The sequence below is a fragment of the Equus przewalskii genome, chromosome 13 (assembly GCF_037783145.1).
Source record: "Equus przewalskii isolate Varuska chromosome 13, EquPr2, whole genome shotgun sequence".
Classification (NCBI taxonomy): domain Eukaryota; kingdom Metazoa; phylum Chordata; class Mammalia; order Perissodactyla; family Equidae; genus Equus; species Equus przewalskii.
The window spans coordinates 30,774,140-30,801,226 of record NC_091843.1 but is presented as its reverse complement, the minus strand read 5'-3'; the positions used below and the strand labels follow the sequence as shown (position 1 = coordinate 30,801,226).

General features: G+C 42.7%; 1 protein-coding gene across 5 annotated transcripts in view; it reads left to right on the top strand.

Annotated features, from left to right (window-relative positions):
• The window catches only part of SH3RF2 (SH3 domain containing ring finger 2), a 126,025-nt gene that overhangs the window by 36,147 nt on the left and 62,791 nt on the right, over nt 1–27,087 (top strand). For all 5 annotated transcript variants that reach the window (XM_070569319.1, XM_008513869.2, XM_008513867.2 and 2 more), the window contains exons 3-5: nt 13,988–14,257; nt 17,473–17,568; nt 25,074–25,397. In XM_070569319.1, the coding sequence (XP_070425420.1) occupies nt 13,988–14,257; nt 17,473–17,568; nt 25,074–25,397 (690 nt within the window). The remainder of the gene's footprint in view (nt 1–13,987; nt 14,258–17,472; nt 17,569–25,073; nt 25,398–27,087) is intronic.

The window sequence follows — 27,087 nt, the reverse complement described above, 5'->3', positions numbered from 1 at the left end:
CTATCTAACTCCTCTCATCTTTAGATCAGAGAAGAATTGATAAAGCCATGGTCCTCATAGGATGGTGGCAAGTAGTACAGCACAAAGCTTCAGATTTTGCACTAGAACAGTAGTTCCCCAAGTGTGGTGCCCAGACCAGCAGCATCAGCATCGCCAGAGAACTGATTAGAAATGTAAATTATTGGACCCCACTCAAAAAATGCTTAAGAAATTCCAGGGGTAGGGCCCAGCAGTCTGTGGTTCAGCACATCCTCCAGGTGAATCTGATGTGCCCTAAAATTTGAGAACCACTTCCCTAGGGACATGATGTTGAAGAACACAATTCTACTAGCTTCATTCAGGAGATAAGAGTTCTAACTTTGAGAGACAGATGTATTCAAACAAGTCGTATCTAAGCATTAGGACCTTTGAAGTTGAGCAGAGTGGGGTTCAAATCCAGGCTCCGTCACTCACCAGCCATGGGGCCTTCGACAAGTTACTTAACTGCTCTCCGCAGTAGTGTGCTGGTAAATGTTGAACAAACAGCTCTCTGTGGGTTCTCTGTAGTGTTCACCAATTTCCGTGCTATAAATACTCCCACCTCAGCTCATTTCAAGCTACCAACATGATGGTCAGCCAACTCAAGAAATTCATGAAAATTTAACAATTAGCTCTCCTAAACCCATGCAAGCTGGTGCCAGCATGCCATTGTCTCTAAGATTTAATTTCCTCATCTGTCAAATGGATGAATTATAGTATTTACCTCATACGGTTGTTGGAATGTTGAAGTGAGAAAATAATGGGAGTGGACCTTTACTGAGCACTTATATGTGCCAGGCACTTGATATGCATTATCTCATTGAATTCTCATAACCGTGAAACAGGTACCGCCATTCCTTCCATTTTATATATAAGGAAACAGCTGAAATAACTAGCCCAAGGTCACACAGCTAGCAAGTGGAAGAATCCGAGTTTGACTCCAGAGCTGGTGGGTAAGACAGGTGCATAGACTTCTTAGCACAATGCTCAGCACAGGGTGTCGCTCAGTAACTGGCAGCTTTATCAGGATAGAAATGAACTTCCTAAACGCCTCTCCACTTTGGAGGTGGGGATCAACAGTTCATGCCGAATGGATCTGCTCATCACAGAAGCCACGTTCATTTTCTTCTGGGAGGAAGGGCCGGTATCTTAGTCCATTTGAGCTACTATAACAAAACACCACAGACTGGGTGGCTTATAAACAACAGAAATTTGTTTCTCAGAGTTCTAGAGGCTGGGAAGTCCAAGATCAGGACGCCAGCACGGTCACGTTCTGGTGAGAGCCCGCCTCCTGGTTCATAGCCAACGTCTCCTCACTGTGTCCTCACATGATGGGAGCGCTGGGGATCGCCATGGAGTCTCTTTGATAAAAGCACGAAACCATTTACGAAGGCTCCACGCTGATGACCTAACCACCTCCCCAAGGCCACACCTCCTAAGACCATAATCTTTGCAGGTTACGGTTTCAATGTATGACTTTGGGGGACACACAACATTCGTATCATAGCAGCCAGGTTGCCTGGTGGAAGAGCTAATTGTTGATTATTCATGGAACAGATGATGATAGCCCGTAACTAATCGACAGCACAGATAACACAGCCACTCAGATTCATTTTGACGGCATTGTAAGTTCCTCCTCTCCCCAGATCAATTTGGTGTATGTTTTTTCCAGGCTTTATCTGTGCTTATACATGTATGTATGTACACATATACATATATGATATACGTATGCATACCCATATGTAGTTTTTTATTGGGTCATAGTACACATATTTTTTTGCAATTTGCCTTTCTTTTTAACCTAAGAGTACATCATGGATATTTTTCTCTTTTTTCTTTGCTTCTTCTTCTTCTTCTTTCTTTCTTTTTCTTTTCTTTTCTTTTCTTTTTTTTTTTTTTTGGTGAGGAAGATTGGCCCTGAGTTAACATCTGTGCCAATCTTCCTCTATTTTATATGTGGGACGCCACCACAGCATGGCTTGATGAATGGTGCATAGGCCCACACCCAGACCCAAACCCATGAACCCCAGGCCATCAAAGCAGAGTGCACAAACTTAGCCACTATGCCACCAGGATTGCCTCCATGAATATCATTCTGATGACAGTCCACACTGATCTATCTCATTCTCTCTAAATCTGCTTAGCATTCCACAGTACTTACATACCACTACTTATCTAATCAACCCATGACTGAAGGAGATTTAGGCTATTTCCACTTCTTTGCTATTATAAACAATCCTACACTTCACAATCGTTTACATAGATTCTTGCATATTTCTGTAGGAGAAATTCCTAAAACTAGGATTCCTGGGTCAAAAAGAACACACAATTTAAATCTTGATCAACGTCCCCAAATTGCCTTCTCAATGTGAAGTTTTAAGCTCCCAACATTCAAGAAGGAAAGTGCCTATTTGTGTATACTCACCAACATTGGCATTCCTCTGATGATTTTTTAAAACTTTGCAATCTCTAAATATAAGAAATAGAGAAAATAGCAATAATGAAACACCGTGTACTCATCACTTGGCTCCCACAATTATCAACATAAGGCCAATTTTATTTCATCGATGCTGCATTTACTTTCTCCCCCTACTAGGTTAAATGGAGACAAAGCCCATATATTATTCTTTTTCATCTGTAAACAACTCAATAGGAACCTTTAAAATGTAACGACGCTCTTTTTTTAACAGAGCCTCACTACTATTCTCACATCTAAAAATTCCTTGATATTATCAAATATCCAGTTGATGTCCAAATTTCCATAATTGTCCCATAATTTTTTAATAATTGGTTTGCTTGAATCAAGATCCACCAAAGTCTATACATTGTGTTTGGTTGATATGCATCTTAAGTCCCTTTTAATCCCTAGGTTTCACATGCACATGCACGTGCACGCACACACACACACGCCCACACACTTCTTTTTTTCCTTAAATATATTTATTAGAGGAATTAGGTCATTTGTCTTATAGTTTCCCATTTTCTACATTTTTCTTATGGCCTCCCTGTGGTGTCATTTAATATGTTCTTCAGTCCTCTGCATTTCTTGTACCTGATAATTAGATCTAGCGCTGTGCCATCCAAAGTTTAGCTTTAAACTTAAATTAATTAAAAGTAAATAAAATTTAAAATCTGGCTCATCGGTCCCATTAGCCACGTGGCAAGTGCTCGGTAACCACATGTGGCTAGTGGTTCCTGGATTAGGCAGTACAGAATTTGCACACTTCCATCATCACAGAAATTTCTGTCGGATGGAATGCTTCCAGAGTCATCATCAGATCCTCTGATGATCGGTAAATTATTTTTTTCTTATATATGCTCAAGAGTAAAGATGAACACCCTGAAGTTTGTATTGCTAGGCAGGCTCAGGTAATGTAAGAGAAGTAACTAATGTGTGTGCCAGACTCCACTCCTGCCTGTTTTAAGTGGCAGCCACCTGTGTTTACAAAAGATGATTAGATGTCTGTAATGAGTGCCTCAGATATGTGTGAGATTCTGTGGTGCTAAAAGGTCAGCAGCTCCCCAGCATACAAGCTGCCCTGACCCTTTCCTGCCTCCTCAAAGGAAAACTGAGGCAATCAATGCTAATCCATAAGGCTTAGTCGTACAATTATTATAGGACACGCTGGTTCCAGTATATTCCTAAACATTCCTCCTTTCCCAGAGTTGCCGGGACTTCTGGCTGGAGCCTTCTTCCTGACTGTGTCTTTGTCTTGGCATGTGTGGATGGAGCACATTTCATAGCACACCAAACAGGTTTCTCAGCTTGCTTCTGTGACACTTTGCAAAGCCCAGAGGGACCATAGCAAGGCAGGGGAGGTGAGCAGCTGCAACTGGCAATGGGGAAATCTCACTATCTGTGCATTCTAGCAGGAGCCTCCCCAGGTTCCTGAGAAAACTTCAACTACCGACGAGGAAAACGAATTCTTTGGGGTCCTGATAGGAGACTCTGTGGAAAACAAAGTATTCAGTGAATTTGAGGTTAGGAGACCATCCTTCATTCTAAAAATACTTTTTTGCCCAGGCACTGTTCTTGGCACTAGGATCAATGGTAAGCTGGATAAAAATTTCTGCCTCACAACATTTACAGTCTGATGGAGGTGGCAGGTCAATAAATAAGCCATTTCCACACCATCTGACAGATACCATGATGGGGGTGCTAGAGAGGGTCATAAAAGCACATGGGAGCAATCCCTGGACAACAACGCACATGTCTTGTGTCTTCCCAACTCCATGTTCAGTGACACAAGGTTGGTAGCCAAGGTAGGAATATTTACACCATGGAAATTGGCAAACACTACAAATCAGAGCCTTTGTTTGTTTTTCTTTTTTGAGAGCCGATTTACCACTGACTGAGGATGAAAGTAATGAAATGAGTAGGAACCCTGGGCAGTAATTATCAAGGAATGTCTATCCACAGTAAAAAAGATTTTTGAAAGAGTGGCTCTATCGCTTTTTCTGCCACCTGCAACAGACCCGCCCAAAGCCAGCCCTTAGGGAAGAGAATAGGAGGGCCACTCCTTCATGCCAACCCATTCCCAGACGGGCCCGAGGAGGGTCAGTGACACCTGGGTCACGGAAATGAGATTGGAGCCTCTCAGATCAACAGCTGCCGAGAGCTGCTTTCTTTGGCTCATGTGGCCAGCGATAAATTGGATTTCAATGTTCTGAATAGGCGGAAAAAGATATCTCTTTGCTGCCTTCTGCTGCCTTTCCTGGAGCTGCCAGCTGGCACTTTTTGTCACTCATCATGGCTGGCTGCGGCGGGGCTTATACACTTGATGCAGAGGACATGTGGGAAAAAAGCCTTCGACAGTGGGAGTCTCCAAGGCAGGCTTTCATTGGAAAAACTGGGATAAGGATATAGCTCAAAGTACATTTTAAAAATGAGACCTTTTTAAAGGGTGACCTAGAAAAATACTATATTTATCTGTGGCTAACATGCCTGGATACTCCCTAGTCCTGGAGAAATAACTAGTTAAGCATGTTGGCGTTTTATGTCAGGAGCAGAGATGGCAAAATATCAAAGCTGGAATTGGATTTGTGTGGCATGTGTGGTTTAATATTCATTTATTTATTTATTCATTCATTCAACCAACGAATACCTATTGAGTGCTTACTAGGTGCTGCTGGAATGTAAATCCCATAAAGGCAGAGGTTGTCTGTCTTTCTTATTGTAGGCATTTCAATACATTTTTGTTGAATGAATGTGTGGACGGCATCACTTTGCCAGGTGTTGGGGGTATAGAGATGAACAAGTCATAGGCCTCCAGAGTTCAGATCTGGTGGGCAGACAGACTAGTAAATCAGCAATTGAAATACAAGGTGATGAGTGCTGCGATAGGAGAGGTATAGGGTGCAATGGTTCACAGAAAAGGAGACCCAACTCAGCCTTGGGGGAAAAGACAGTGAAGGCTTTCTGAAGACAAAGATGCAGAAGACAGAGGCGATGCCAGAGATACTGGCACCTATCTGGATACAACCTTATGCAAAAAAGGAACTGTCCACATATTCTGCAAAATGTCATATTCCTAGGAGGACTGTTGACTCTATCTCAGAGTGAAAAGTGATTGCAAATAACTCTGGAATCCTTCTATAGCTTAGTCATTGGACACAGTTTCCATTTCTCAGGGACTTCAGAGGGTTTCCCTAAATTCAGGCTTTCTACTGAAATGACCCTATGTCCAGGGGAACAGATGACATGTGGGTCTTTAGCATTTCTCTGATGTACAGCCACTCACTCCTAACACGGGTTCCAGTTCCAAGGGCGGGCAGGGTACTTCTGCAAGGTCATGTCTGTTCCATCTGGTATAAATGAGAGGAATGCTCTAAACTTTTATTTAAAATAGGCAGATTTGCAGAAGGGCTTGGTGGTGAAAATCTCAGCCTTGAGGACAGTTGAACTGAAAGGAAGGAATTCTAACTTCCTAGGGCCATGCAGGCTTTTTCCTTTGGTATCACCAAATAGGTATAAATATGCACACACACAAACATGCAAATCCTAAAGGATTGAGATAAATTAAGAAGTAACCATTTGAAATCAAGATGTAAGTTTTTAACAGTGCAGAAAGCCAGGGTACATGTAACCTCCTCAGCCAGAGGAGGTAGTGGTGGTGGTGGTGGGAGGGTCGCTTGACTCATCTTTCCTTCCTCCGCATGGTGGATTTGGCTCAGTTTCTCAAGCCACATGGAAAAAGACTCATCCACCAGGTGCCACACCTATTGGAAAAGCTCACTCTGGAAATGGGGATAATGAAAGGGAGCAGAATCGCCTCCCAGGATGAGTGAGATAGCTCCTCTGCTTGTCCTTGAGGCTCCCGAGCACCTCTGGCCCTTCCTCACAGGTGCCCTGTGCCCTCCTGGAGGAAGAGAAAGCAATGGAAATGCTTTGGTTCCCTGGAGAATTCAGTGTTATCCCATTGAACGTCTCTGAGACCTGGCACCCAACCCATTTCAAAAGCAATCCCAAATATTTATTAAGACCCAGCTTGTGTTAGGAGCCTGGGATATGGCTACGAACATGTCTCAGATTACCTCCTATGATGGGGGAATGAGATCATCCCAAAGCAATTTCAAAGAACTGTGTGGAGGGCAAAATGAAAGCGTTTTAATGGTGACCCTGAAAAGGGGCTGATGATTGTGATGATTGTGTCATTCTATCTCTGCCCCATGGTGCAAACTCCTGCTTCCTTCACCTTTTCCCTGGTATAGGACACCTGATAACTCGGGAAGGAGGCAGGAGGGACCAAGGGAAAGAAGTCTGCATATCCCAGGTGCTTGACTGATATGTGATTAAGAGAGGAAAGAAGAAATGCCACGCCCACCGACTCAAAGTGACAGAAGATAGATTTTTGTGGTTGTTAGTGCCATTGAGTCAATTCCAACTCCTGGTGAACCTGCACACAGCAGAGCAGAATCCTGCCCAGTCTTTTTCTGCACAGCACAGTCGTCTCATCTTCCAGTGCTGTATCAGACAACATGTGGCAGCTATTCATAGGGTTTTCATGGCCAATTTTTTCAGCAGTGAGCTGCCAGGTCCTTCTTCCTAGTCTGCTTAGTCCAGAAGCTTTGCTGAAACCTGTCCACCATGGGTGATCCTGCTAGTAGTTGAAATACTGGTGGCATAGCTTTTAGCATCACAGCAACACACAGTTGCCACAGTATGACAACCAACAGATGGGTAGTGTGGGTCCCTGACTGGGAAACACACCCAGGCCGCTGCAGTGAGAACACTGAATCTTTACCACTAGACCACCAGGGCTGGCTGGGAGACAGATAAAGAAGGAAATTGTAGAAATGTGATGTCCCAGCTCTCTGCCTATGACCGGAAGAAGAGAGATCTGAGACAAAAAACTGAGGGAAAAAGAAATAAAGAGAGACATACATGACAAAATTCACAGAACAGAATAGACTTTTAGATATAGATATAGGGCCAATAATAAGAACCTTCCTTACATTCGTTCCCTTCCCATATCTCAGTGTTGCTCATGTCCCTATTCTTTTCCTCCGTAACGCTTACTCCAACTTTTAATTATATATTTATTTTTAAGTTTGATCTTTGTTTCCCCAACTAGACAATGCCTGGCATGCTTGGCACTCAAAAAATACTCATTGAAAGAATAAATAACAAGTAGAGCTGGAAAAGTCAGGCCAGAGGAGTAACAGCAAGCCCATTACTCCCCTCCCTGCCTTTGGGCAAAACTCCAAACATCCTGATTTATTGAACACCTACTATTTATGAAGCATTCTACTAAATACTGTACGTGATTTATCTCATTAGTCTTCTCAACAAATCCATAAAAAAAGTGCATTAGGAGGTCCCAAGACCCTCAGATTTAGTGATTCACTAGAAGGGCTCAGAGAACTCAGTGAAGCTGTTGAACAAGTCTTTCTGATGCGGCAGGACGTTCCAAGGGCTTGGAGGTTATCTCCCAGGTCAAGGGCCAAGTCTTTCAGTAGAATATGAGGGTGTGGATAACCCAGACTTTCTAATTTTACTGCAGAAAGAAGTATTAGTATGAGCCCCAATTTGTGGGTGATCCAAACTAAGGATCAGAAAGGCTAAGTGATTTGGCCAAAGTTCCAAAAGCCAGAATGCAAACCAACATCCTACTTGACTGTAATATCTGTGGGGTTCGCACCCTAGTTCCTCCGTTGGGCAAGTAAAATTCTCTGCTAAAAGGAGAAACTCACAGAGGGTGTTTTCTAAGCCGGGCCTCAAATATGAATGCCCAGATTCAGGGATTTCCACTTAGGAAGATAGTACCGCGAACCTCCTGGCGATCTCAAGCCCCCAAGCCTCAGATGGTCTGGGATTTGCTGAGGCCACCGAGATCTGATCCTGTTGAACTAGTTCTGGGGGCTTCTCCCTCCTCACCAGAGAAGGGAAAACGTGTACACAAGGACCAGCCAGCACTTTCCAATACACCCTCCGAGGCCCTCGACAAATCTGCTCCAAAAATATTATTATGGTAAGGGAGGGAGGGCGGGTGGCCAAGCTGACTCAGCAGCAACTGGGAAGTCAAGATCCAGGACGGTTAGCTGACCCTTTGTCTCACAGGTAGAGTGATATCACAGGGCAAGTCACGCTTACCTTACCCAGCATTCCCAAGGCTTGTTCTCTAGTCCTGCAAAGTGGTCCAGATGCAAATACAAAATCACATTAACAGAGTAACGCTTCTGAGGAGCCAGTCAGAAAACAAACTCATGTGTTCCCTGAGCTTGCTTAAGTGTGGAACCCTTTTTGAGTGTGTGTAGCACCAAATTATTAAAATATGACCAAAACTCTCCTTTTTTATTTTCCAGCTAATGCCAATAGATCTGCTTGCAAATAATTATTATCAGTCATATTTACTAGCCTGGCATGTATCCTTTTCCTCCAGGAATGGCAATTCCTAGATATTTCTTAATTAATTCACAAATTCATTTATCAAGCATTTACTAAACACCGGCTTGTGCCCAGGGCTCAGCAATAGAGAGATACAGAGGTGCTTCAGCTACAAATCCTGAATTCTCCAGCAGAGAATTGATCACATGGTAAATGATAACTTGAGCCAAAGGCCAGGTTGTTTTTCCCTGGCTCCATTCTCTAGTAATTTGCAATCTCACGACCAGCTCAGAGAGGTAAAAAGTTGGCTTAGCATGTTGGTTTTGGCCCCACCCAATGCCAGGAGTAGAGAGAACCAGGCCAAGCCCTTTCTAAACAAATGGCAAGTGTCAGTGGTGCGTGGTGAAGAGCTAGTTACAGAGGAGCTCATTGAGTTCTTACCCCAGCTCGGTTTTTTCCTTGCTTGTGTCACTATGGTGATTCTGCTCCACTGGGCTCCTCTTCCCTTTCCCTGTTATCAATCTATGTGCCTCCTTCATTATTTTCAAATTGGAAATAAGCTCAGGGCTCATTGGCAGTTAGACCTCATGCTGTTTCTGAATTCTACTCTTTGGCTATTTCATTGTTATGCAGTTTTGTTGTTTCTGGGTTTTTAATATGTATTAGTCAAGACTTCTTCAGTTTCAATTGTCAGAAAAATAACTCTAAGTAGTTTAAGTAATAAGCAATACATTGGCAATATGAGTTCATTGAACTGATTATCCTTCAGGCACAGCTGGATCTAGGCATTCAAATGTTATTGTCAAGGCTCTGTGTATCTAGTTACTTATCTATCTCACTATATCTCTAGTTCTGCTACCTTCTGCAGCTTCATTCAGGAAGATGTGTCTACTGGTTGGTAAATAATACCACTGGTAGTCCAAGGCTTACCACCTGAAGGCTCATGATCCAAAGTAGGAAACATTCTCTTCTTGCATCTATATATCAATGTTCAAACAATATTCTGATTGGCCTTGTTTGGAGCACATGCCTGCCTTATACCAAGCCCTATGCCAGGGAGACTTAGGTACAATAACTGGCCAGCCTTGGCCACATACCCCTGTGTGTGTGATGTGACCACAGTGATTGACATTCCCATCAGAAGATGGAGAGAAAACAAGGCTTCCTGGGTGACGGGGTCCTTGCCATAATTTTACTGCTAACACACGCAATTACTACAGCATCATTTTGCTACTAACGCCTCCGCTGCCCCTGTTTCCTTATTTCTGGGTTCTGTGCATTATGTTTCCATCAAAAGCATGGCCCTCGTGGCTTTCAGACCCTACAGATGACAGGTGGCAGGGCCAAATATACAAATTACAGGAGCATAAAACTCTGTAGCCTTTTGAATCTCAGAAAAGGAATGCTTTTCAGGCACACACAAGCTTCCATTGGATTCTCTGTCCTTCTGAAGAGCACCAGGAAAAAGTGTTTGATAATGACCTGGTTATGGGACCTCCACATCTACTTTACCCCCATCCACCACCCGCCCACCCCTCCGTGCCTGTAGAGACAGAGGACAATCGTGGGTGATAAAAGCTCTTCCCCACAATACAACGGGTGACAGCTGATGTGGAACTTGGAGTCCTTTTCCCTTGAGAGAACGCTTGAGGACCGGATAGAATCAACCAGCTGAGTCTCTTCAGGTGCTTAACTTTTATGTGAGGGCTCTGGAGTTCAATAATTCATGCTAATGCCGCCAGCAGCGAGCAAATTGCATTCACACTCTATTCAGATTTTGATTACAAAACAGAGCCCCAAATGAGTTTTATGATGGAAAGACATACTAGGTGACTTCAGCTGGCTGAAAGGCTTTGGTTAAATGAGCCTAAGTTAATCTCGAGTCTGCATACGCTGGCTGTGTGACCTTGTAGGGTGACCTTGCACATGTCAGAAGTTCTGTTTCTTCATCAATAAAATTGGGTGATACCACCTACCTCATAGGGTTTTGAGATCATATGAATGAGATAATACATGGAAAGTGTATTCATGCAATAATGTAAGAAAAAGTCTATGGCTTGCTAAAACCATGAGAAATGTTCATTTCCTTCCTCTCTTCATATTCTCTCTCTCTCAATCTCTCTCTCTCTCCCTTCCCTCCCTCCCTCCCTCTTGATAGCGTGGAAGTCAATGTTTCCTATAAGTATGAATGTAAAGCTGACAATACCGGGGGAGGGATTATCTAGAAAGAAGATGAAAAGAACCTTCACGTTAAAAATATAGTTTACAATTTGCTTCCACAATGCTTACCTATACTGAGGGGAGATGGAGAAAAAATGAAGATGGTCAGGCAATTAGTACTATCTCAGAGTTTCAAAGCTTATGCATCTTCAAAGAGGTCTAATCATTTTGTGCAGTTTTAGTTTAATATACCACTCAGTAGTCATTAAACTACATAAGCCATTTGCAATGGAATGTCTTCCGGAAAAGAAAGGGAAAAAGCAGCTTAACATTTACAAACCCTACATCAAAACCACCTTGCTCCCCATTTTAGTTAGAATAAGATATGGCTCAGACCAGAGGCATCAAACTTGGATGCTAGGGGAGCGTGATAAAAATGCAGCCACTTGAATTGCACTCCAAGAGATCTGGTAATACAGGTCAGGGCTGGGGTCCAGGAGTCTGCATTTTTTACACCTCCCCGGATTCTGATACAGGTGAACCACGGACTCCATTTTGAGAACAATCTGAATGGATAAGACAGACCTGAACTCAAATCCTAAATCCACCACATTCTAGCTTTGTGAACTTGGGCAACTTTTTAACCTCTGATCCTGAGTTTTCTAATCACAAGTTGTGAGAATTAAATGAAATATGTTGTGGAGTGCTTTGCACAGTGCCTGGCACATGGGAAGAAGCACTTGATAAATATTAGCTATTGATATTGTTATTATTATGCAATATCAAAGGGGTTTCGATTCTTTTTTTATTTTTTCACTCTTTCTTCCTTTTCTTTTCATTTCTTTCCTCTTCTTTTCTTTTTACAAATCCAAAATAACAGTTCATTAAGCAAGATGGAACTTTATTTACCTTTCAGACAAAAGTCTGGAAGTAGAATAGTCCAGGACTAGTCTGGCAGCTCTGTAGACTTCCCTCCCTTTTTAGGTATGACCCTCATCCTCATTGTTCAAGATGGCAGCTAGAGCTCCAGCAATCATATCTGCATTCCACATAGCAAAATAGACGTAAGGAAAAAGAAAATCAGTCTCTCTCAGTAAGGACACTTCCTAAAAGTTGCTTATAACCCATTGGCCAGAACTTAGCCGCCAGAGAGGCTGGAAAGTAGGACCAGTGTTCCAGGTAGTCGTGTACCCAGAAAAATGTGATTTATATTACAGCAGAGAATTAGAGAGAAGGAATATGGAGGGACAACTATTGTTCCCTGGTATACTCAACCCTAGGAGGTTAGCAGATTCAGATCATTTCCCAGAAATCCTCTGCCCTTAGCCTGCATCTGCCTGCTTATTTCTCAGGTAAGGAGCATCTTCTCCAAAAATGTAGTTGCATGGTGTGCTGATCCTCCTCAGCTTGGGTTATCTTCTTCCTACATTCCTCCTGTGCCTTTCACTTCTCGTCCCTCAGTTTTATTCATTTTCTTTTTACTGTCCAATTTTAATAGGCAATACAACTATTTCATTGCAGAAAAGTTAGAAAACATTGCTAAGCACTTAAGAAAAAAAAATTTTTTTAACATTCAAATATCTCACCATGTAGAGATAACCACTCTTAAGACGTTGACATATAGCTGTGTAGTCTTTTCCCCAGTTAAAAATATACATATGTATTTATAATGAAGATCTAGTCTACAGAACTGTTTTTAACCTCTTCTATTAATCATATATTTTGAGTAACTCTCAGTGTTATTCATTATAGATCAACATCATCAACTTTGATGACTACAGGGTTTTCCATTGAATGGGTGTATCATAATTTATTCAACCAGTTTCGTTTGTCCACAACACTGTGCTAACCCTCCTAGGACACACGTCGTTGCTCACAGGAGCTGTGTCCTGTGGTTTTCTAATTCCCCGGGCTGGCCTCACTGCATCCAGGGACCAGCAGAAAAGCACTGCTCTACCATCCCACCGGCAAGGGGTTTGCTGCTCAGGTCTCGTCTCTACCGCTAAGCGGCTTGAAATTCCTTTTAGAATGAACATTGCAGACTCGGAAGGTCCTTGAAGAACTAAATTAATACCCTCTTCTGCCCCGTGGCCGAGTGGTTAAGTTCGCGCACTCTGCGGCAGGCGGCCCAGTGTTTCATCGGTTCGTATCCTGGGCGCGGACATGGCGCTGCTCATCAAACCACGCTGAGGCAGCGTCCCACATGCCGCAACTAGAAGGACCCACAACGAAGAATATACAACTATGTACCTGGGGGCTTTGGGGAGAAAAAGAAAAAAATTAAAAATCTTTAAAAAATTTAAAAAAAAATAAAAAAAGAATGATCAAATAACTTGACCATGGTCACACAAAAGGAAAGAGGTGGAGCCAGAATTCGAATTAGTATTCAGGCCCCAGAAAGAGTCACTGACTCACTCAAATCACATAGTTGTGGAGTCAAGTCCAAACCCTATTCCTGGCATACTGATTAAAAACAGAGGTTCAAATCAGATAGCCTGAGTTCAGATCCCATATCTTTCGTTTCCTTGTTGTGTCACCTTAGACAAGTTACTAAACCACTCTGTGCTTCTGTCAACCTGTCTTACAAATGGGGATAATAAGAGTATCTATCTGAAAGGTGAAACGAGATGATCACATTCAGCACTTAGCACATAGGAAGTGCTCAGTGATTAATTTTTTTGTGTGTTTTTTGTTGTTTTTGTTTGTTTGTTTTTTGCTGAAGAAGATTGGCCCTGAGCTAACATGTGTGCCAATCTTCCTCTATTTTGTATGTGGGACACCGCCACAGCATGGCCAGGGATGAGCAGTGTAGGTCCACACCTGGGATCTGAACCCACAAACCTGGACCACTGAAGTAGAGTGCACCAAACTTAACCAATACTCCATGGAGCCAGCCCTTCAGTGATTAGTTATTAATATGCTACCTTCCGTCTCTCCAGCCTCCAAGCTAAGGACACATTTTATTGGTCTTTGCCACTGCAGGTGCCTCGAGCAAAGGCCTTATGTGACTACCGAGGGCAGAATCCCGGCGACCTGAGGTTTAACAAGGGAGATGTCATCCTCCTCCGGAGACAGCTTGATGAGAACTGGTACCAGGGAGAGGTCAACGGAGTCAGTGGGGTCTTCCCAGCCAGCTCCGTGGAAGTCATCAAGCAGCTGCCCCAGCCGCCCCCACTCTGCCGGGCCCTCTACAACTTCGACCTACGAGACAAGGACAAGAGTGAGAGCCAGGACTGCCTGACCTTCCTCAAGGTAAGATTCCGGGAGGCCGCCCAAGTCACCAGCAAGAAATATATATATTTATGTATATGTGTGCAAATGTATATAATGTGTCCGTGTATAATTCAAACTACATGGAAGTGATGTCACTAGAGAAATCTGGTAACGAGAAGAGTTTGACAGAAATCTTTAGCCCTTTTCTATTGCAATGACAAAAGTACGTATTCACACATTCATTCGTTCGTTCATTCTACAATCCCCTTTGAGCACCTATCCTTTGCAGGCACTGGGGATACAGCATGAACAAGTCGGAGTCCCTGCCTCAGACACAGGCGGGGGAGAAACAGACATGTGCACAGAAAATTACAAACACAGGTTGACGGCGTGCTGTGCTGAACTACAGCCCTCACCTCTCCATCACTGTCCGGCAGGGTATTCTCGCCGACCAAGGGCTAACCACCTAGTTCTCCTCCCTTGTTGCAAACATTGTTCTACTCATTTTGCTGTAAACATTGTATTCAATGTGTTCGTTGTAAACATTGCATTCAAAACACTCCAAACATACATCATAACATAATTATACCTTTATACATAAATAACCTCTTACAAAACAGATTTTCCAAGGCATGTTAATTACCCTGAGGTTTTTTGCCTCTTTTTTTATTGGATGATTCTTCACCATGGGCACATAACAAGACTTCTACTAAAGTCTAGACTGCTTTAATTCTCTGTAGTTGGTATTTGTTATTCCTTAAACATTCAGATTTTCTCATAAAAACCAAACTTGTGGTGATTTTCATTCTTTGCTGCTTATGATCTGTATCAAATACAAGACATAGCGTCGCTATAGTAGCTCAGGAAAGGTCTTTCGTTTTGTAAAACTTTTTTTTTTTTTGAGGAAGATTCGCCCTGAGCTAACATCTGTGCCAATCTTTCTCTATTTTGTATGTGGGTTGCCGCCACAGCATGGCCACCAATGAGTGGTGTAGGTCTGCGCCCGGAAACCAAACCCAGGCCACCAGAGCAGAGTACACCAAACTTAACCACTAGGCCAGGGATATGGCCCCTATAAAAAGTTTTTATTCCAACACTCATTCCCAGAAATGAGATTTACTTCAGATTCCCTCAAACTGGGTGACCTCACTGTGCTCCATATTTTGAAATACTGATCATTATTGTCTTGGCACCTCGGAATGAGTCCCCTAAGGAAGGTCATTCTGTATCCCAAACTGCAAAGTCGATACTTCACCTGCAGTTCAGGAAGGGCAGTTCGATTCCACAAGTAGTTATTGAGTCTTTCCTTTGTGCCAGGCAGTAGACATGGAGCTCTGGAGACACAGCTGCAGGAAGACATAGACGTATCTGCTTTTTTGTCATTCTCTGGGAATTTGCAGACTGGGACACTTACTCCACCTGCTCGTTCATTCCTTAAGCCCATCCACGTGCCAAGCTGTCCACTGGGGATAAAGTGATGAATCATTGTCCCCACCTTCACAGAACCAGTGGTCTAGTGGAAGGAACAGACACAGAAATGGGAAATTATGACAAGGACCCAGGAGAGAGCATTTGATCCGTTCTGGAGGGCAGTGGAAGGCTGACTACAGCAGGGAATCTCACGGTCTTCCTAAACTCAGCATGTCCGTGTTAAACAAGATCTGCTCTCCCAAAGCTGCTCTTCCCTCTTGTTTGCTCTCTCAGTAAATTGTACAGTTTATTCACACAGTCATTTGTTCTTGCATGCATGCATTCAAGAAATATTTATTGATGACTACTAAAGGGGCTCCACCATATTAGGTGTTGGGAACACAGAAATGAACAAAACAGACAAGGGCCCTGCACATATGGAGTATATGGTCTGATGGGGTGGATAGGCATCAAAGAGATAATAAGCTATAAATATGTCATTGCAAATTGTAGGAAGGACAGAAAATGCTAAGAAAAGGTAGAACGCAGGAATGAATTGAGACTTGGATTCATCTAAATTACTGAGGGGCATGGGGCGGAAGGCCAGGGAGACCGGTGGATGGATATTCAGGTTTAGAGTATGAACAGGTATGGACGTAGAATGGTGTTCCTAATTTGGTGTTAAGTGAAAAGTCAGTGTGTCCTGGATGACTGACTTTGTAGCAAGTACAAGAAAGGCAAAATGAATGCATATGTGGGAGTCAGAACAGTGGTTCCCTCTTGCTAGGTGACTGGAGAGGGTACAGAGGAGGCTTCTGGGTGCTGAGAATGTTCTGTACTTCTTCATCTGGATGGGGGTCCGGTGGATATAGTCAGTGTAGAAACTCATCAAGGTCTACATCTAAAACTCATGCACTTTAGTATATGTGTGTGTATGTTTTTGGAAAAGATTTTAAAAATTAGCATGTTTATATGTATATATGTTTTATCTTCATAGAAAAGAATCTGGGGGAAAATGTGTTAATCAAAGTGTTAACAGTGGTTGTCTCTATCTTGTGTTAGAATTTTTTCTTTGTTTTGCTTATCCGTATTTTCAAATGTGTCTACAACTCTTCATATAACCTTTATAATAAGAAAAACTTGAATAAAAAGCCACTTTACATTGGATACATTAAAAATTGCATAGATTCTGCGGGGCTGGCCTGGTGGCACAGTGGCTAAGTTCGTGCACTCCACTTTGGCAGTCCGGGGTTTTCAGGTTTGGATCCCTGGCGCAGACCTAGCGCCACTTGTCAAGCTGCACTGTGGGAGCATCCCACATAAAATAGAAGAAGATTGGCACAGATGTTAGCTCAGGAACAATCTTCCTCAAGCAAAAGGAGGAAGATTGGCAACAGGTGTTAGCTGAGGGCCAATATTCCTCACACACACACAAATTGAATAGGTACTGAAAACTCTTCAAAATCAGAATGAAATTCATTCTTCCTTTTGCTAAGATAAAAGTCTGTCTCCCTATGGTTTCCATCTTTATTTCTCTATCATATTAATTTAAATGAAAAGCCCAGATGCTGCTGGTGATTTGAAAATTAGAAACATTTCCAAGTTTTCCTGTTGGATTCCATTGATCCTCCAACTTATTTCGACTCTTCTTCTGGTCTCGGTGACCCAAATACTGCCCTTTATGGAGAAAGATCGTTTTAGCAGGAAGAATTTATAAATAAATCATGAAAGAACTACATTCCTTGCTCCTAAACCATCTGGGACTCCAAGCTGATCTCCAGTGAGAGCTTTCACCACCTGAAAACTGAGCGTAAATATTGACCCGGAGACTTTCTCTCTTTCAGGATGATATCATCACTGTGATCAGCAGAGTGGATGAGAACTGGGCAGAAGGAAAGTTAGGAGATAAAGTAGGCATCTTCCCAATCTTGTTTGTAGAGGTGAGTATCAAGTATCTGACTCAAGCTGACTCAGAAATATACAAGTATCACAGTGATTCCTGAGAGTAATTCCTATTTGATATGAGGCTTATTTCAGAACTAACTAAAGTCTCTAAAGAAAAGATGCCAGATGATAATACCCAGTTCCGGCAAGAGCCGGGGTGAACGGGCCTCTTCATTCAGCTGATAGGAGTGTAAATTGGTGCAGTCTCGCATGTCCAAACTCAAATAAACTCATATCAAGAACGTTAAACTGCATTTATTGCTTACCAGGCCTAAAAATGTTCATTTCCTCTGAGTCAGCAATTCAATATCTGAGAGTTTATTGCAAGGACATGCGAAAATAAGTATGCAAAGATACATGTACAAAATGTGCAAAAATGTTCACCATAGCATGGTGTATAATGGTAACAAAACAGAAATAGAGGCCAACCTGGTGACATAGTGGTTAAGTTTGTGTGCTCTGCTTCGGTGGCCCAGGGTTTGTGGGGTTGGATCCCAGGTGTGGACCTACACACCACTCATCAAGCCATGCTGTGGCTCCACCCCACATACAAAATAGAGGAAGACTGGCATAGATGCTAGCTCAGGGACAGTCTTCCTCAAGTAAAAAGAGGAAGATTGGCAGCAGATGTTAGCTCAGGGCCAACCTTCCTTACAAAAAAAACCCAGAAATAATCTAACTATCCAACAATAAGGATTTAATTTTTAAAAATTATAGTGATGGGGGGCTGGCCCCATGGCCAAGTAGTTAAAGTTCTGTGCACTCCACTTTGGCAGCCCGGGTTCCCGGGTTCAGACTCCAGGTGCAGACCCTCTCTACTCTTCAGCCATGCTGTGGAGGCATCCCACGGACAAAGTAGGGGAAGACTGGTACAGATGTTAGCTCAGGGCTAATCTTCCTCAAGCAGAAAAAGAGGAAGATTGGCAACAGATGTTAACTCAGGGGGAATCTTCCTCACCAAAAAGAAAAAAAAATTACAGTGATGGAAAAAATAATGTTAGAGAAGAATATTCAGTATCGTGGAGTATTTGGTATTGTGGAAAGATGTTTATGACTTATTGTTAAGTAAGATAAAGCTGAATGGGTATAGAGTTTCAGATTTAGAAGATGAAAAAGTTCTGAAGAACTGTGTGAATATACTTGACACTACCGAATGGTTAACATGAGAAATTTGATGTTAGGTGTTTTTTTACCACAATAAAAAGAAACAAATTGAACTACATAAAACTAGCTTTATAAATATATGCATGTATTTGTATATATGTTGATAAAGGACTCAAAGGAAAAGCACCAAAGTATTAACAGTGGTGATCATTGGCTGGTGAGATTTTAGACGATTTTCATTTTCTTCTGCTTTGTATTTTGCAAATCTTCTGAAATGAGCACATATAACTTGTTAGTTTTTAAAGAAAGAAAGAACACATGCCAGGCTATTTACCTATTTCTCCAATATAAGAATACGACCTGGAGTCCCTGACCTCTCTAGCCTCAGCCTCGCCCCAGCTTAAAGCAGTTCCTTACAAATTTAAAAGTGAAATTTTATTGCTTAACTACATTTATTGGGTGCTTACCAGGCATAAAGCACTAAAAGTGAGCAGTGGGGAGCTATGAAAGAAGTAAAAGGCGTGCTCTCCGCCCTCTAGGACAGTGCAGTGACACAGAGCAGAGGCATGGCTGGAGAGAAGGGACCAATTCTTCCATTCATAAGAGCCAAAGCAGGTTCTGGAGTGAGTGGTGTGCCTGGAACACTGTCCAGCTTTCAGGGTTCCCTATACCCCTTCCACTCAGTCAGTGCTGAAGGGCTAACAGTGGCAGGGAGGGATACAGGAAAGGTCCAGAGAGGCTGCTCGCCTCACTGTCCCTGCTGAACTGTATCCTCACTCCTAGTGCTTTTTCTCTTGCAGAGGCCCCTTCCAGGTACACCCACCCGATGCTCTCAACCTGTTCAAATTTCACTCATTTTACAAGGCTCAGCTAGAAATCCACTTTCTCCATGAAATTTCAGCAACTAGTTGAACACTCAGTTGTCTCTTTCTTCTCTGAACACCTGATACGTGTATTTCTTATACTTCACAGGCTAGCCTAACACAGAACAGGTTAAAAAATTAGCTTAACAAGTGAATGAATGAAAAAATATTTGGGAGGTGGTCAGACTAACCAGGAAAAAATTTCGAGAACAAACCATTCAGTGTGACCCTGTCCTAAACATATATTCAATCATTCGACTAATTTTTCATTGGCTGCCTGCTATGTCCGGTCCTATGCTAAGTTCTAAAGACACAAGACAGATATAGGTCCCTACTTTCAGAGATTGTAAAGTCAGACATTAATCAAGTAATTGTAAGTGTGTTGAATAATCCAAAGAATGAAGTAGAGGGAACTGTCGGGGGGGGGGGGGGAGGGAGAGTATGACATGCAACTGACCTGGGTAGGGGGTTGCAAATGCCTCTTAAGCCAAGATCTGACAGCTGATTAGGATTTATGTAGGTAAGCACGGAGGGAAGAGTGTTTTAAGGAATGGAGGTAACATGTGCAAAAGTCTTGGAGATGAGGAAGTGTGATGTATTCAAAGGATCAAAAGAATACCAGAGCTGGAGTTTAGGGAGTAAGAGAGTGACAAAAATGAAGCCAGGGAAGTAAACGAAAGACAGATCACAGACAGCTTTGTAAACCATCCTATATTAGCCAGGATGAGCTAGGTTATGCTGTGGTGATAAACAGCCCCAAAGTCTCAGCAGCTTAACAAAGAAGAAGTTCTTTTTCACCCACATTACCAGTTCAGCACAGAATGGTGAGAGGCTCTGCTCACATAGTCACTCAGGAACCCAGACTAATAAGGTTGGGCCATCTTGTAGCTGCACCGTCTAGAACACATGGACTTCCTAGTCTCCCCGGCTGGGGAAGAGTTAGGAAGAGTGAGGTGTATATCAGCAATGGCCTTAGGTCAGAAGTGACACTTGTCACTCCCACGCCTAGCCCATTGGCCTGAACCAGTCACATAGCCCCACCTGTCTTAAAGTCAGCTGAGAAGTATAAGGGAGTATATGGAATGTTTGGTGAGTACCATTGTCTCTGCCATATCCTAAGAAGTTTGCACTTGACCCAGAAGTCAGTAGAAGTTGTTGAAAGATTTTAAGTGAGGCAGTGACTCCATCAGATTTGGGTTTCTTAAAGACTACTGTGGTAAAGATACATGCACCCCTATGTTCATTGCTGCATTATTCACAACAGCCAAGACTTGCAAGCAACCTAGGTGCCCATCAGGGGATGAATGGATAAAGAAGATGTGGTATATCTACACAATGGAATACTACTCAGCCATAAAAAATGATGAAATCTGTCCATTTGTGATGACATGGATGGACTTAGAGGGTATGAGGCTAAACAAAATAAGTCAGAGGGAGAAAGTCAAATACCATACGATCTCACTCATAAATAGAAGATAAAAACAGCAACAAACAAACACATAGAGACAGAGACTGGATTGGTGGTTACCAGAGGGGAAGTGGAGAGGGAGGACGGCAAAAGGGGTGATTAGGCACATGTGTGTATGGTGATAAATTGTAATTAGCCTTCAGGTGGTGAACATGGTATAATCTACACAGAAATCAAAATACATAATGATGTACCCCTGAAATTTATATAACGTTATAAACCAATATTACTGAAATAAAAATAAATAAAAAATAAAGACTGCCGTGGCTGCGGTGGGAAGAATAATTTGAAGGCGGGAGGAAAAAAAAGCAGAAAGACCAGTTAGGAGGTTACTGCGTGGCTCAGTTAGAAAAGGACTGTGACTTGGACTGGGATTGGAAATGAGCAGACAGATTCAAGGACCTTTAGGAGGTAGACCCACAGGACCAGGAGGTCGACAGAAGTGGGGGATAGGGGAGAAGAAGTGGCCAAGGATCACGCCCCACTTTCTGATTTGTGTAGCTAGGTCAGTGGTGGAGCCATTGGCTAGGTCAGGCAGCGTTTGCTGCAGAGGAACAATTACGTGAGTGGGAGACAATGGTGAAGTCTCGAAGGGCAGCGGTCAGCTACAACTGATACCAAGTTGCACATATGGGAGGGCCTTAAATTTTTGCAGATTAGAGTTCACATGATCCCCTGCATTATTTCAAGAGCTTCTTAACATAGCTCTGGGGGGAAAAAAGACACCCCTGATTTTAACACCTATTTCTGATACCTTTTTTCCAAAACTTCTACATTTAATGATTATTCATTTGAATACTCTCCCCACCACTTTGCCTCTAAAATTAGTGATTACGAGAACCCTCAAGATTATCATCAAACTAGCCATTGCTTCATTTGTTCTCCTAATTGCTAGGAGGGGAGAAAGATAATCAAGTGGTTGCTCTAATCTGGGAACCTGGTTTTCAAAAATTACTTGAAACCTAAATTGAGCTTTTTAAAGTAGTACTTAAATTTTGACTCCAGTCATTCCATTAAGACTAGCACTTGCTGAGAACTCTTTAAATAAGTTTTGAATTACCAGTGCCGTGCAAAACAATTGGAAGGAAGGAAAGCTTTCTTATGAGAGTGACGTGGTTTTTTTGGCATAAACAGGATTTTTCTTGTTAATGTGTCATTTGATTTGTTAAATTGCACCTGGATAAAAGGTGGTAAAACAAACACTGAGTTTACGCCCATTCTTGTCAGGACTCCTCCAGCGGGGCCTGCCTGGGTTATATGAACCTTGCTCAGCCCAATGAACCTCAAGGATATTGTTTTAAATGAGTGGGTGCAAATTTAAAAGATCTGCAGAACTTCCCCGACTGAGCTATTAATCACGTGGCAGAGGACAGAGCAGACCGAGAGTCACACGAGGCCCTTTGTCAATGTTACTGATGGAAATGCTGATGGAGTCACTCACCTGGGGACAGAACAATTAGGTAGAGGCAGAAAGAAATTAACTTATTTCCTTGTAGCTGTGAATAACCATAAAGAACTTTACTCATTCAACTCACAGGGTGTATATTGTCCTCTTCCTGGGTGAACAACAGAGAGATAGGTGCTCTGGGGAACGTAAGACATTGTCCCTAGTCCAGACTGCCATCAGAGCTTGCCTAACCAATTTTAGTAACTTCCTAATTGGTCTCCCTCCTTCTAGTCAGGCACTTCTGAATAACAACCAGAATGAGCTTTTTATGTATTTATTTTTATTTACATATGGTAAAATTTACTCTTTTTGGTGTCTAGTTCTATACATTTAACACATGCATAGTGTGCAACCACACCACCATCAAGAGATAGAATAGTTCCAGCACCCCCCAAAAAGTAAAAGGGCATGCTGCCTCACTGCAGTCATCTCTTTCCCTGCCTCCCACCCCTGGCAACCACTGATCTGTTTTTTGCTCCTGCAGTTTTCCTTTTCCAGAACGTCATAGAAATGGAATCATATAGATGTAGCCTTTTGAGCCTGGCTTCTTTCACTTAGCATAATGCATTTGAGATTTATCCACGTTGTTGCATGTGTCAGTAGCTCATCCCTCTTTAGCGTTGAGTCTTTTTCCATTGTGCAGATGTGCCAGAGTTTGTTCATCCATTCACCAGTTGAAAGACATCATGGTTGTTTCTAGTTTGTTGGCATCTATGAATAAAGCTGCTATAAACGTTTGCATACTGACTTTTGAGTGAGCCTGAGTTTTCATTTCTCCTGGGTAATTACCTAGGAGTGGGATCGCTGGGTCAGATGCAACATATGTGTTTAACTTTGTGAGAAACTGTCAAACCAGAGCACGAGCTTTTAAAAGCATAAATCTGATTATGTCACTCCTCTACCTAAAACCCGCCAAAGGCTCCCTATTACACTTAAAATAAACTTGAAGCCTCCTTGCAGGCCTTTTGCGATCCAGCCCCTGCCTATCTCTGGTCTCCTTTTTCCACCTGCTCCTCGCTCCAGTCTAGTCTTCTCTCTGTTTCTTTCACATCTTTTTCTCAAACAGGCTGAATTTTTCTCCTCTTTAGGATCTTTCCACTAGCTTATAATCCCTATGCCTGGCATGTTCTTGCCCCTTTCTTCACATGGCTGGTTCCTTCTTGTCATCTGTGTCTCAGCTCAAATGTCACCTTCCAGTGGGTCTTCCTTGATGCGCCAATCTAAAGTAGTCAGCTCCCCCAGCCACTCTCTATCACATCAGAGCACTTACTGCTATCTTGATGTTTTCTTGTTTGGTTGTTTACGTGCTCGCTTTGCCATTTATAAGTCACCTCTCTGGGTCTCAGCTCTCTTATCTTTAAAGTGGCCCTAATAATGCCCTTTCCCCTGCTTGATGATTTTTTTTTCACAAAATTATAACCCTCTTGAGGCAGGAACTACATTTTCTTTAAAATTTTCTATCTCAGCTATTTTAATAATCTGCACATTGTCATTAAAAAGTTCTTAAATAGGCAAATTCTCCTTTAGCTCTATCATTGAATCTCTAAACTAGAATGAGACATGTGGCTTGAGAGGGCAACTGGTGGCAATCATAATGATGGAAATTTAAGTAATTGTCCTGGACAGTTTTCACACAAACTGTTTTGTCAGCATATTTCAGAGATCCAAAGGAAATGAGCTCCTGGAGACCCTTGGTGGGCAGGGTACTCAAAATATAGTGCTCTCAGTGGTTGTGCTAGAGCTAGCTGATACTACATTGCAAGAGCTGCTTGTTACACTTTCAGGAATTTTGTTAGCCATTTGTTAAACCATTGGTAGATATTTACACCACAGAAATTGGTAAACTTTACAAATCAGGGTTTTGGGTTTGTTTTTGTTTTTGTTTCTGATTTACCAGCACACCACTGATTCAGAGGTATAGAACAAGAGAGAATGGTGATGAGATGAAAGTATTTAAAGGAAGTAGTAAAAGACGGTCTTAGCATAAAGATTCAGAGTCCTGAATGGATTTACATACTGACTCAAACAGTATGTAAATATATGAACTTGAGCAACTTCATCACGCACTATTCCACGAACACTCACTGAGCATCCACTCTGGGATACAGCAGAGAATAATAAGGTCCCTACCCCCAGGTAGCTAACAGTCCAGTGGGGGAAAGGAAAGTAAGTGATTACAGAGTGGAGTGAAAACTGCCATGGTGGGAAAGCGTAGGGGCTGCAGGAGCATCAAGAAGGGCAAGCAGCCAACCCAATGGAGGATTCAGGGGTGGCAGAAGGAGGATGGGAGTGTCTCCTAGGTGAAAAGGACTGGAATGTGGCTGGGAGAAATGGGTAAAGGACGAGTGCTCAGGATCGGGGGAAGAGTATCATGGCTTATTTTTAGCCCCTTTGGACCTCAATAAGAGAGTAAAAGGGTAGTACCTATTTTGCAGAGAGTTGTAAAAATATATTGATATGGCAAAGTAACTGGGACATATTGATAAAAGATAGAAGCAGACCAAGGAGTGACGACTGAGTTGGTGGCATCAGAACTGACTTCGGGCTAGCCTGGGTGGGACTTAGCTCCACACATTAGATCAGAAGATTAACTTCTTATGGGACCTTTTGTCTTTTCAGCCAAACCTCACTGCAAGACACCTCTTAGAGAAGAACAAAGGCCGTCAGTCATCCCGCACAAAAAACCTGTCCCTGGTGGCCTCACCCTCCAGAGGCAAAGCAGTCAACACGCCCACCCTCCGAAGGGGCCCTGGATCCAGGCGGAAGGGCCCCGGGCAGTTCTCCATCACGACGGCCTTGAACACTCTCAACAGGATGGTCCATTCTCCCTCGGGGCGGCAAATGGTGGAGATCAGCACCCCAGTGCTTATCAGTTCCAGCAACCCCTCTGTGATCACCCAGCACATGGAGAAAGCAGATGTTCCTCCCAGCTCTGTGGGGCAGGTAGGGAACAAACCCTGGGATAAGGGCACCTTGGAGATGGGCAAGTGATCCATACCATGTCACAAGCAATACTGGATGTTTAGTACCTGCTAAACACCCATAATGCATTAATAATCTCTAACGTCGGATGTATTGTGTGTCAGAGCTATATACATGTGATCTCATTTCATCCTTGAAACAGCCTGTGAGTTAGGTATTCTTATTGTTATTCCCATTTTACAGATGAGAAAACTGAGGCTTAGAGGGGTTAAACAACTTGCCAAATTCTCACAGATACTTTGCTTTCCCGTGCTAAGAGTCATGACATTGTTCCTGTCCCTTAGAAAATTTCCCTCCAACGAGATAATGGCACTTGTTTTGGAGAAAGGGTTCTGGCATCATAATTTGACATTCACTGTCCCAACCCCTATTAACATATTAGGTGTCATGTGAAAGGAAGGAAAAGAAAGGAAATAAACTATGGGTCATTGGGTGTTTTCAGGACTGGCTACATAATTTGCAGGGCCCAGTGAAAAATGAAAAGGCAGGTCCCTTGCTCAAAAATGATTAAGAATTTCAAGATGGCAACAGCAGAGCATTAAACCAAGTGAAGGGCCCTTCTGTGCAGAGCTCTGTGTGACTACACATGTCCCACACCCACAAAACCAGCCCCTGGGTGTTTTCTTATGGCGCATCTAATCCTGCATGTAAAGCGCTTAGCGCAATGCCTGGCACATACTAAGCACCCCGTGAACATTGGCTCTTAATACTGTTCTTATTAAGCCTGGTGACTGAGTTGCCAACTGAAGGGAGATAAGCCAAGGGGCGGTTGTGGCACTCCAGAAGTAGAAGTACTTCTAACAGCATGTGGCTATTTAGGTTGAAGAGTACTTTAAAAGATGAAGGACTGGAGGTATGAGGCAAAGTAATTAAGAAGAACTGCATGTTGGGTATTCTGCTGAAAACACTCTTTGGAAGCCACACAGGTGGCAACTTGAAAGGACAAACCTCAACTTGCACTGAACTATTTTTTTTAAAGCTATAAGTCTTGTTTTTAAACATGAATATCTACCTTGGGATTAAATGGCTTAATAGGACTCTAATCCCTTTTTAACAAGACAAGGAGGAGGAGAAAGTCAAGGGCTCCTCAAAGACCTGTGTGCAGGTCTAAAAGGAAAACAATCACCTCCTACAACACTTTATGTCTTCTGCCACTGTCTGGATCTCTAAGAGGCTGACTGTTCATGTGATTCTGCCCACCCTCTGCACGACATACAGACGCATACGCACAGATACACTTTCCCCTCCGTACACACTCTCCTTGCATGAAATACCACATAATTCCCTTCCAACACACACATTCCAAATGCTTTTTTACAAGTACATACGTGCTTTGTGCCCAAAGTTCTCTCTCCACCCACACACAGATACACACACACACTCCAAAATGGGGGCCTCATGACTCACAATTAAGCCAAAGACTAACAGAATTTTTCTGAAACCATTCTTTATATAGAGACATGGATATATAAAGTACAGCCCACCGTCAGTGGATATAAGCTAGCTTACTCAGCTGTAAGCTGGCTTCCCAAAAGTTTTAGCCGAAAGCTATTTTCCATGTGCCTTTTTAATTCTTCTTCTGGGTCATTTATCTCATCTACAGAGAGAATCCTAGTAGGACTCAAAACAAGCAGTGTTCCTTCCTAGTTTT